We start from the raw sequence: 13,063 nt of genomic DNA on the forward strand, positions 1-13,063 counted from the left end.
ACTTACTGCCTTCTATTTCTCTCTCAAACAGCTTGTCTTCTAGCTGCCTCATATTTCAAGTATATATATTCCGTAAATAAGTTATTTTTATGTCACCATATTTTTCACATGCTTTGTATCTGGAAAATTCTTATTCAGCCTTTAATATCCAGCTCTTTTTGCCATTCCCTATCTTAGGGGGCAGCCTTTTTTGATTCTTTTACGCTCTTCTAATCCCTTCCTTTGTGCTCCTCCAGTGTTTTGTTTATACTTTTGTTATAGCACCTCTTACATTGTATTGTAACTATCTGCTTACTGTTTGTTTTCTTTAGATTGTTTTATTCAGGATTTTCTCATATGCAAATTTGAGTCTTTCTCTAGCAGTTAACACTATAGCTTGTACATGGTGCCTGTTGGATGAATAACTTATTAAAGTTTGTCATTGTGATGAGGTGAAAAAAATTAAAAAAATATTTTAAAAAGAAAAAAACAGCTTATTCTAACTATGATATTAGATGTGCTGATAAGTTTTGATATTGAATAGTTTACTGTTCAAAAAATTGTTTTTACCTATTAAAACCTCTTAGAAACTGTAATTTTAAGTTATTAAATATTAAGTAACTTCATGAAAATTTAGTAACCTTGTTATTAGTGGATGTAAATATTTTTCTACAGAGTTTGGTTTCTGAAACTATTTCTGGTTGGGGTTGGGGGGGAGTGTTTAGTGGAGCTTGGCATCTGGATTTTTAAAAATAAGTGATTCTTTTTCATTCTTGAGTGAAGACTCGCTGTTCAAGTAAAAGGCTTAGTAATTTTATGTCCTATTTAGAAAGTTATATTCTTATATTTATCGAACTATTTCCAAATCAAAAATTTACAAATAGTTAAATAATGTCATAATTACAAAGTGAGGCTCAGTAGTGTTTAAAAGAGTGACATTTCAGAAGAGAGCTATCTACCTTCTTGCTGTTAATACATTATTCTCGGATATCTGATACTTTCATGAAAATTACTTTATAGATTACAATTGATTACAAGTTCTCATTGTAAATATTGCAAAGTGCTATTGATAATGTGGCTAATCCCATAAATAATCTAATCCATTTAGATTTAATCTACTTAAATACATATTTTTTTCCCATTGTGTTTTCTCATAGATTTAAAGGGATTATTTTGCATCACTAACTTTGCGCTCATTCACTTTTGTAGCTTAATTTCTCCATAGGGGGAAGATTTTCATTTAAGAGAAATTTTTATTATTTTTGAGTTGTGAACTCTTTCAGGTAGAAGAAGGCTGGTGGAGTGGAACCCTGAACAGCAAGTTGGGACTGTTTCCCTCAAATTTTGTGAAAGAATTAGAGGTAACAGATGATGGTGAAACTCATGAAGTCCAGGAAGATTCAGGTAGACTATTTAAAAAATTTGAATAGATTTAAATAAACCTTATATATGATTTAGTGTTTATTTTGTATTTTTTGAAACTTATTCTTTCGAACTATGAGCTTCAGTTTATTTACTTTAAAAAGTGGCTTATGACAGGGACTTAAAACTAAATATCTAGGCAAATAATTTAATGTATTTTTTGTATCTGATGTCTACTTCAGCCTGAAGTAAGCCTTTAGTACCCTGGTTATGAAATGATAATACTTATGTTATTTGATTTCTTCCACTTGAGATATGCTTATATACAATTTTGATCTGAGTTTGTAAATGTCCTATCTTTAGAAATTTTAGAAATTAAAAAAAAACTTCCTTTTCTTGTTTTCTATATTCACACAATAGATTGTTTTCAATGTACAGCCAGAATGTCATTTAATTATTTTGTGATCTGTCATTTAGACTCACCCACAAATTCATGTTAAATTTGCTCACCATTCAAAAGTATGATTGAGAAAATTTTGTCCCAAAGCTAGATTTAATTTTTTTAAGAATTGCTGTGGGATTTAAGAGAATTTTTTTAAAAAGAGAAGTTCTGTAATGCAGAGATAAATAGCTCTTTTTCTTCATGGAGAAGTATAAGTACTTAGAATGTTATTTTTGTCGTTATTGAGTTGTAGGAATTCTTTATATAATATGGACATTAATCCCTTATCAGATATATGATGTGTAGGTATTGTCTCCCATTCTTTTTATTGTATCCTTTGATGTAGAAAAGTTTTTATGTTCAGGTAGTCTCATTGTCTCTTTTTTTTTGTTGTTGCCTGTGCTTTTAGTGTCATATCTAAGAAATCATTGCCAAATCCAATGTAACAAAGCTTTTCTCCTGTTTTCTTCAAGGAATTTTATAATTTTGGGTTTTATGTTTAGGTTGTTAATTCATTTTGAATAAATTTTTGCGTATGGTTTAGGATAATGGTCCAACTTTATTCTTTTGCATGTGGATATCCAGTTTTCCTAGCAGCATTTGTTAAAGAAACTGTCCTTTCCCCATTGAGTGGCCTGACATCCTTGTTGAAGTTCATTTGACCAATCTATGCAGAGTTTTACCATGGCATCTACACATATTATACGTTTATATATTTTTTTCCTCTTCAGTAGGCTGTCAGCTGTTTATAGGCAGACTATTCCTTACTTTTGTTTCCTCACTACTTAGCATGGAGGTCCAAAAAATAATGAAGTCATAATGTGCTTATTTTTTATTCTAGAATTTTATGCTTTCTCTCATGTTACTTATGTTCCTTTTTATAGTGCCAGCATTTTGGAGAGGAATAGTGTAAATAAAACTTCATAATTTACATATGGAACAGGTAGTCTTCATACCAGTTGATTATGTCAACTGTTTCCTGGAGCGCAATGGAATGGTACTGGTTATTTCTAGGGAGAGTAGATGTATCTCTTATGATTGGTTAGCTTACTTGCATAGATCAGTGTGCTGTGAAAACAAAATTGAGGGCATGATCATTCAGCATTTGTTGGTTACTATTGTATTTCCAATCTGCATACCATCTTAATTATATAGAGCGTGTGAATATTGGTTTCTTATTTCTTGGTTCATAAACACCTTTGAGAAGCAGATGAATGCTATGCAGTCTCTGAAAAGTACACATATATCAATAAAATTTTACACATTACATGAGATTCATAGTTCATATGCACAAAATATATGCCACACATATATGACTAGGTAATACATACATTCTCATGGTTCAAAATCAGTATTTAAAAAGATGTATATTAGAATACTTGTCTCCATTCAGTTAGTCTTCTGCTCTATGTCAGAAAGCATTTGTACCTTCTCGTTTTCCTCCCAGTGTTTGTTTATGTAGGTACACACGAAAACATGTATTTCCTTTTTTTCATAAAAGGTAGCATAATATTTTGTTCAGGATATGTTGCAGTGAAAATCATAGTTACTTAAAACAACAACATAGTCACTTAGGGCTTAGACTGATAGAGTCTCCTTTTTGACATGTGCTTGTAGAGGCAGGGAAAAGGGAGCATGGCTTTTAAAGCTTCTGCCCCAAATTGACATGTCACTTCCATTATTAACATATTGGACAGTCATGGCCTTGCCTAAGTGCAGCAGAATGGGGATATATAATTTTTCTGCAAAGAGGGGCACCAAATAGTTGTGAACAATAATATAGTCTATTATATTATTATCATGGGTCCCTTTTTAAGAATCCTTTATTTACAGTTTGGTAATATTTCAAAGGAGCTGAGGTGTATTTTTAACTCTCTACATGTGCTAAAAACTAATGAAAAAGGAGATGAATTTTAAGGCTTTTTTGTATGAAATGGTGGTGGCCAGTAATAGTCTTCTGGATGGTCCAAGTTTTCATTTTTAAGTTGTCTTCCATTTCTAAGTGCAGAAACTTCCACTATATATTTTCTCTAACTTTTCAGTGAATTTTTAAAGATTCTAAAATTTTCTAAGGCTTTACTCTAAACTCTATGAATTAAAGAAACAAGTAATTGAATCCTTTACAAGCTTATCTTCTCTTTGGTCACTTTTCAATTTCTCTTTTGGAAGCATACCCTCATTTTTCAGAGAGAGAGAGAGAGAGAGAGAGATATATGGCACAATACTTGATGAATTTGGAAGCATAGTAAATATTAGTTCTTCTCTTACTATCTCATTTCTACTCCATTACCCTTTTCTTTCTTTTTATATCCTTGCTTTTAATGTGAAGTTAGCCATAAGTGAATAGTGACACAAAAATGTTGTGTTAAGTAGACCAATTTTTATTACCAGGATTTGGGGTGGGGGAGAATTGGGATGCTGAAGTACATCTTCAAAGCAGATGCTGATTCCATTGAAAGAAAATCTTTGAGATAGGAATAGAGGAGTTATAACAAATAGTTTTACTATTTTATGTTAAACTTATTTGAGAATATTTGGTATCATTTCTGAAGAACTTATATTTTAAGAATGAACAAACAAAAATACCAGAAACATCTGGCTTAAATTTAATGGTACATATATTATGTAGCAAACTGTCCCCGGAATTACTTCTGATCTATTTTTGCATTTCTTACGTTTCCTAGGTATTGGATCCTCTGATACTTATTTTTAACATTAAGATTTGGCATTAATTAAAGCTTATGGTGAAATGATTTTTAGGATGCCGTGTAAACTGAGCCCTTAGAATATGTATAAAATTTAAAGTCCATGTGGGACCACTAGCAAAAGGAACAAAATTTAACTTTGGATGTAGTTCATTATTTTTATAATTATAAATACTTTGGGCATTTTCTTGCAGTGTTTAACCTTATTTGAGTTTTATTAACCTTGCAGAATTATATGTTAAAAATGTACTTCCTTGCTTGCTTAACCCTTTTACAATGAGTGCATTCTAAATGTGGAGCTTTGTGATTATGGAGTGGTAAGTCAGTGGTTTCACTACACTTTAATTCTTTTTTTTTTTTTTTTTAACTAATTTTTAGGCAGAAAGTTTTGCATAATGATTTGAATACCAGGAAATGAGTGCTTTATAAGGACTTTAGAACTTAATTGATAAAAGTATGTAGTCTTTTAAATTGTAAGAGTTTGCTCTTATACATTATGATTTAAAGAATTAATGTCCACTCTTCCTGTGTCCTAACAAAGTGTAGCATCTTCTGTCTGTAATTGATATTTTGACACTTTTTGGTTGGTAAAATACTGTGTGATTCTAATAGCTGTTAAAAGAATTTTAGTTGACTGTACATTATCAGATGTTACTTTTTACTTACAGGGATGCCATATCCATCACAATTTATTTTACATAATTTCTCCTTATATTTCGTTATGTTTAGTAGAGCTCTTCTCTTCTTTTAATCAGTAAACTGAAATATATGGGATGATGATCTTGGTTTGACCAGTGAAACTCTAGCTATTACTGCTAAGAAGATAATTTTGCCCCTAGACAAAAAGATGGACAATAAGACCTTGAGTCTTCATGGGTAATTGATTTTTATGCCCCTAGTTTTCATTGAAGAACTACAGAATAAATGTTATAAGAAAGCCACTATTATATTTTTTCTAGGAATATGGTGAATTCATAATCTGTTATTCACTGGTTTCTATATAAAAGTTTAAATGTCTTTTAGAATAAAAGATGACTGTCTTTTAAAATCTCAAGTATCTTTTAATTTCAGGAAAAGCTTTACTTCTCTAGGGAAGGAAGTATTGTTTCCTTTTTTATAATGAAATGGCTTTTTTTGTCAAATATACTTTACCTTTTTTGTTTAGAGTGTCCTTTGTGTCACCTTTCAGATTCCATTTACTTGCTAAGTAGGACTTGACTTTCAATTTTCCCCCTTATTCTATAAAGCCAGTGACTATATCTGCTGGTATTTTTCTCCCTTGTTTAAGTCTTTACCTGACCTTAAGCCTTTTGTAATCGCCATTTAGAAGGCTAATAGGCATCTTAAACTTAAGATGGTCAAAATCGATCTCTGCACCCAAAATCTCCTCTAATATAATTTTCTCTGCACCCAAATCTCCTCTAATATAATTTTCCTTATCTAAGTTAGTGGCAACTCTTCTACCCCTCTTTTACTTAGACCAAAGAATTAGATTAATCTTTTACTCTTCTTTTTAGTATCAATCTATTCTTGATTCACTAGCAGATTTTGTCATCTACTAAATCTGTTTTCTTTTATCACCTCCACTGCTACTGCCCCTAGTGTTACCTTTTGCTGTATAATTCTAACAGCCTGTTATTTGCCATTACCTTCCTACTGAATGTTAAAGTGTTTACCCTCCAGTAGATACACATTTTACTTAGAGTAAAAGCTAATGGTTTTTAGTTGGCTACAAAGCCCTCCATGATCTGAGGGCACACTGCCATATACCGCCCCCCACCAATCTGACTTCGTCTCTTAACTCTCACCTTTGTTCGCATTGGTCTCCTTAACTTTTTTTTTAAAGATGTCAAGAACATTCCTGCCTCACAGCCTTTGTACTTGCTGTATACCTTTGGGAATGTTCTTTTTTGAGATCTTACTGTTTTTGGTCTGATTTCAGGATTCCATTCAAAAGTCACCTTTTCAGTGAGGCCTTTCCTGACAGCTCTGTATAAAACAGCAAAAAGCTCCCATCCCCCATTCTTTAGTTCCCTTATTTTCTTTGCTCTTTCTTTGATGTATTTGTTGTTATTCCTTATTTAATTTTATTATTGTTTGTCTACTCCTGTTAGAATATATATTTTGTTTATTTATTGCCTCATACCCAGTTTCTAGAACATTGGCACATTAGTGTTTAGTCAATGATGTTTTGTGGTGTACAGAAAACTTTTCACTTTGTCGTGTTAAATTCTCATGACTTTTGAGTAGGTTAGCGTCACTGCCATTTTAAAGGTGAATGGTCAATGTGGTTTTTACCACTTAGTAGTAAAATCACGATTGGAGTTCTGTTCTTCTGCTCTTTTTACTTTACTATGCTTTTTAACATATAGGGCTGTAGATCTTAGGTCGTGTAGATCTTAGGTCATTCTCACTCTTTTAGCACTTGTTTGCCTGTTGTGTTCTCCTAATTAATAATGCGTATAGCTATCTTTTCATGTATTTTTAGCCCTTTGAGGGTTATGAGCATTAATATCTGGGTAGTGACTTTTCCCATGGAGTCAGTGCCTCCCAAATCTGAAATTTGAAAGTCAAAGCCAGTGAACAGACATTCTAAATATAAATACTACTAGTTAGTTAATTCAACATTCATATTTTTGTTTATTCAGTATATTGAGTGTTTATTGTTGAACAAATTGTTAAAGGTGCTGGGACTATAGGAATGAGCAACATAAGCTTTTTTGAAGCTTTTGGTTCTTTGGGAAATAAAAAACTATTAAATAAGTGATTATAATTCAACATGAGAAATATTTGTGACAGGAAAGTTTAGGGTGCTATAGATGTATTTTTGTAAGAGGGCCAACCCAAATGTGGCAGGCTATGAGAGAATATGCCCCAGAGGAAGTTAAAGGTTGAGATCCTAGAATGGATAGGAAATCTTTAGGTAAATTTGTGGCACAGGGTGAAGAAGGAGCATAGCGATTTTGAGATCCTGAAAGAGATTCAGTTTAGAGGGATTGTAGAGTATAGCTGGATGTGATGAGCGTTGAGGCTGGAGAAATTTGGGTCAGGCTTAAGAAGGCATTATAAAAATGCTGATCAAGTCACAGAGAAGCCTTATATGGGAGTGAAATGATCAAATTGTTTTTTAGATATATTAATGTGGTTGCAGTGTTGAGAGTGGGTGGGTTGAAGAGTAAGATTAGTAGTGAGATCAGTTGAAATTGTTTTGATAATTAAGATAGAAATAGCATCAGCTTAAACTAGAGGAATGATCATGGAATTGGAGAAAACATGAGTAGAATAGAAGCTAAATAGGTGGTATAAAGCAGTGGTCCCCAACCATTTGGCACCAGGTACTGGTGCTCCCATGAGAATCTAATGCCTGATGATCTAAGGTGAAGCTGAGGCCATGATGATGCTAGCGCTGGGAAGTGGCAACAAATACAAATGAAGCTTTGCTCACTCTACCTCTGTTCACCTCCTGCTGTGTGGCCCAGTTCCTAACAGCCCATGGACTGGTCTGTGCCCCGAGGGTAGGGGACCCCTGCTATAAAAAACTGCACCTCACGGTGATGGGATGTGGGAATGGCTGGAGGAGAAGTCATTGGCCCCTAGATTTTTGTCTTAATTAGCTGTCTAGATGGAGATGTCTTTGGAGAGAAGTGTTAAATTTTGGGAGATGATGATAAATTCACTTTGGAGACATTGAGTTTGACTCCTGTGGGGCTTTGAGGGCATCCAAATGAAGATATTTGGTAGTCAGTTACATATATGGATCTGAAACCTTAGAAGAAAAATTGGGATGGATGTTCAGAATTGGAGCTTTGACTGTATTTTGGGTGGTACAAGAAACCGTAGAGTTAGATGAGATTACCTAAGGAGAATATCTGGAGTGTAAAAAGAAAAAGAGCCTGTAACAGATTCCTATGAACAACATTTGTGGTATGGGCCAAGATAGAGTAACGAGAAAGAAGACCGAGAAGGCACAGAGTGCCAGGAGGAAAGCTATGAAAGTGTGTGGTAGTCAAGGGAAGAGAGTTTTTCAGGGAAAGCATGGACAGTAGTGTCATATGGCCGCTGTGAGGTTAAGTGAGATAAGAAGTAAAATGTAATCCTGAATTTATGGATGAGGAGATCGTAAATGACCTGGATAAGAGCAGCAGCAGAGAGATGATTGGAGTAGAAACTGAATTGAGGAGGAAGCGAGGTAAGGCAGTGGAGAGTAAGTATAAAGCAGTGTAGCATTTGAGGGCAACATATGTTCAAGAATATTTTTGTTCTTTTTCTGAAGAAAGAAAAGTCTTGATTATTTTTAAATGCTAATGGTAAAGAACAAGCAGAGAGGGAGAAGTCGAAGATACAAATTCAGAAGAGTGGGGTTTATCAACAACAGGATTTACCCAGAAGGTGGAGGAAATGAGATTCACATTATGAGTGTCACAGTTAGTCTCAATTAATTGGAGATACATGAGAGTTGGTGCTGGGAAACTGAGGGAGAGCTATTTGACTTTTGATTTCTTCTATTAAAAAGGGAATGCTAAGAATGATGTGCAAAGTGAAGAGGTCAGAATTATGAAGAATCTGAAAGGTCCCAACATGGATTGTTAAACATTTTGAGCTGTGCATCCTGCTGGGCTTTGCTGGGCTACTAGAGGAATGCATGACTTAAAATGTTAAAGAAACCCTGATAGATTTGTTCTTTAGGAGTTCTGGTCTCTTATGGGGAGAAAGAATTCATTTTCTTAGGAGGAGTCAGCCGAGGTTTCATTTGATTATTCAGGCTCTGCAAAAGAAGATAGTGCCTACCTGGCTAGTGGGTCACAGGATCCTTGTAAATGGTAGTGTATGCTGGATATACCAAAGGTGGTGGATGGAAATTTGGTGGTCTTTAGCGTAGTCTCCAGGAGTTAAGGTGGTGCACAGTTTACTTTGGAGTCTAATTTAATATTAGCATTCAGCTCGAAATCCTCCTTCTGGAACAACTTTGTAAGGAAGATTGTTCTGGGGCTTTGATGCTTTTACTTATGAATCTTTATAAGTTAACTGTTATAGCTGGACACTCTTTTTAAAGATTCTTTTTGGCAACTGAGGAATCCAGATTTTAAGTCCAGTTAACACACACAACATTTTCTTAGGAAATGTAGGATTATCTGAAAACTCTGAATGATGGTATAAGATGTTTTTCTCTACAGTAAAAAGAGCTCACATAAGGGTTCTTGTTTTTTTCAACAAGTAATTATATTTTGAGACTCTTGGTTGCTTTAAGTCACTTTATGTGGAGATAATAGCCATCAAGTAGCTTTTGCTGTGGAGATTGAATGAGAAAGGGAGGAAGTGTTTTAGGCTTAATAGGAAGAGTTGGTGTTATGTTTTCTGACTAATAGTGCTACACATAAAATGCAGATAAAGCTTTTTACAAGTTTAGCAATTCAAAGATAATCTGTAGATAAAGCATATGGACATAAAAATATTAGAAATATCATATAGATAAGATTTCTGTGTTGTCTGATTATGAGACCTCTTTTCTGCCTTTTTCCCTCCATCTTTGTTCCCTTCTCCTTCCCCCTCTTTCTTCTACTGGCTAAGACATTTTCCCTTTTATTTTTTGCTCTTGTGTGATCATGCTCTCTTTTACTTGAATGGTTCTTTATAATCTTTAAACTCATTAAAAATAGTAGGCACTGAACCAGGCACTTTTTAAAGCAGTTTACAGGAATCAGTTATTGTAATTGTCATAGCAATCCAATGAAATATTCCATTTTACAGGTGTAGAAACTGGGCACATACAGAGGAGGAGGTGAGATATGAATCGAAAGGATTTGACTCTGGAGTTCACATGCTTTACCACTACACCGTGCTGCCGTCTAACCATTGATTTAATAGCCTGTGTAGTAGTTATAATAGCTTGCAGTGAGCCTACCATAATAAGCCTATCCATTAGTACTACATATTTTTAATATCTAGGCATTTATTTTAATGATATTTGTTTTAATGACTTAAAGTTACAGTCACTAAATCTAAAAGAAAAATTATTTATGGCCATAATCAAATACTCAACTGAAAATACACCTTATAATCATCTGTTGCAGTTGCTTTTATCAATCATTGGTTTATTATTACCCTACATTGTTTGATTTTAAAAAGCCTCTCAGGTTAATACTGCATATGCTAATCTGTACTTGCATATTATTTTATCTGACAGGCTGGTTTTTGAAGCTATGTATTATAATATGTAGACTATAGTGCTAGCAGTGAGGGAGCAAGACAGTGTGGAATTACCTTCCCATGATACAAACTGGAAATTGAACAAAATATAGGAAGCAAGTATTTTCAGACAATAGGAGCACAGGACTGAGATTCTTGAGAAAAGGGGAAATAGGAAAACCCTATCACTCTCCTAGATTTCTGCCAGTAGGTAATTTTTGTAATGCAGTGCAGGAAGGGAGAACTTCAGCAGAAAGTCGTCAGTTTTGTTGATTTGAAGTGTTAGGGATGCAAGTCCAGGGAAGCCTGAAGTAGTTAGAATTTGTGGAGCTGAGTACCTGACGAGAGGGAGATGTAGAGAAAGAGCTCCAGAAATGCAATTAGAGTTTTTCCTTGAGTGTTTGGATGAATATTAATCTGTAAATGTGTAGGGCAATACCCCATGAAGTTAGACATGAATGATTTGTGAAGAAAGAACAATTACTGGGAATTAACATGAATAATTTCTGGTGCCTTACACAAGGTGAAAATTTGTCTGAATGCTCTCCTTATGGATTTAAGAGACTTCTTTGAATATGTGGGCAATTCAGTAGAAGGGTGAAATGAGGCTAAATTAGCTTTAAAATGGAGGCTATTCTAGTTCTATCCTGAGAAAGCTTCCTACTAATTTGCAAGTAACTTACCTGTTTGTAGGGGAAAATCAGCACTCTTTATAGCAGAATTTCTTACCCTTGTCACCGATTACGTTTGGGCTAGATAACTCTTTGCTTTGGGGGGCTATCCAATGAGTATAAAATGTTTACAAACATCCCTGATCTCTACCCACTAAATGTCAGCAGTAGTCTTTAGTTGCGATAATTAGAAATGTCTCCAGACACTGCTACATGTCCCTGGGGTGGCAAAAATCACCCTAGGTTGAAAATTAATGGTTTTTAAAGGATTGCAATAAAATCTAGCACTCAACAAGATTAAAAAAAAAAATTATTAGCTTTATATCAAGATGTTGGAAAATGTGACCCATAATCTGGAAGGAAAATGTGACCCATAATCTGGAAGAAAAATTAACTAATAGAAAAAGAACCAGAAATGATGCAATTGGTAGGCAAGGATGTTAAAATAGCTATAGTAAAAATGCTCAGTATGCTAAAGGATGTAATAGAAAACTGAACATAATGGGAGCAAAGTAGAAGACACAGGTAGAACTGCTAGAGATAGAAAACAATATCTGTGAAATTTTACTAGTAGACTCTAGACAGTGAAGAAGAGATCATTGAACTGGAAAATATGGCAGTAGAATCTATCTAAAATTCAGCACAAAGAACATAGATTGCAAAACATTTTAGCAACTTTATAATTTTAAATGGTCTAAAATATTTTTAACTAGAGTCTTAGAAGGAGAAGAGGTGGGGGTGGATAGAAGAAATATTTGAAGAAAGAATGCTAAAAATTTTCCACTTTTGTTGGAAACTAAATCCACACATTTCAAAAATGGTAACCACACACAGAGGGCTTGCAAAGGCACATCATAATCAAGTCCTGAAAATAAGCAGTAAAATGAAACATCTCAGGAGTAAGAGGAAAAAAAGCACATTAGGTAGAGAAGAATTAGAAGGATCCACAGATTATCTTCAGAAACTATATAATGCATAAGAGAGTGTTTCTTCAGAAACTGAGTAAGCCCAGAAGACAGTGGAATGGCATATTTGAAGTGCTCAAAGAAAACTGGTAAACCCAGAATTCTGTTTTCTGTGAAAATATTCTTCACAGTAAAGGTGAGATAAAACACGTTTCAGCCAAACAATAGCTGAAAATTCATTGCCAGCAGACCTACAGTCTAAAGAAGTATCAGAAGAAAAGTTCTCCAGGAGAAAGGATAATGATACTAAAATAGAAACTTGTATCTATATAGTGGAAGGAAGACTAGCAGAAATGTGAGTAACTATGTGGACAAGTATAAAACACTATTTTCCATTTTAATACGTCTTTAAAAGGTAATTGTTTAAAATAATAATGTATTACAGTAATCGTAGCTTATACCGAAGTAAATGTATGACGATAGCTCTACATACAGAAGAGGTAAAATAGAAATGTTCCCATTATAAGGCTGTTTTTTATACGTGAAATGGTATACTCTTACTTGAATATAGATTTTGGTGAGTTATAGATGCATACTATAAAGCTAGAGGAACCTTTAAGAATCTAGAGCAACTAAGAAAATAAAACAATGAGATATAGCTAATAAGTTAATAAAATGGTATGCTAAAAAATACTAAAAAAAAAAAAAGGCGACACCATAAACAAAAAACAACTCAAAGTGAATTGTGAATTAAACACTTGAGCACAAGATCTGAGGTCATGAAATTCGTAGAAGAAAAGAGAGGGCAAGCTC

At 33.9% G+C, this 13,063-nt stretch overlaps 1 protein-coding gene across 1 annotated transcript in view; it reads left to right on the forward strand.

Annotated features, from left to right (window-relative positions):
- CD2AP (CD2 associated protein) overlaps positions 1-13,063 on the forward strand; it is a 110,850-nt gene that overhangs the window by 48,204 nt on the left and 49,583 nt on the right. Inside the window, exon 5 of the mRNA XM_023527690.1 lies at positions 1,263-1,383. Within this exon, the coding sequence (XP_023383458.1) occupies positions 1,263-1,383 (121 nt within the window). The remainder of the gene's footprint in view (positions 1-1,262; positions 1,384-13,063) is intronic.

The sequence above is a fragment of the Pteropus vampyrus genome, unplaced genomic scaffold, assembly GCF_000151845.1.
Source record: "Pteropus vampyrus isolate Shadow unplaced genomic scaffold, Pvam_2.0 Scaffold18, whole genome shotgun sequence".
Lineage (NCBI taxonomy): Eukaryota > Metazoa > Chordata > Mammalia > Chiroptera > Pteropodidae > Pteropus > Pteropus vampyrus.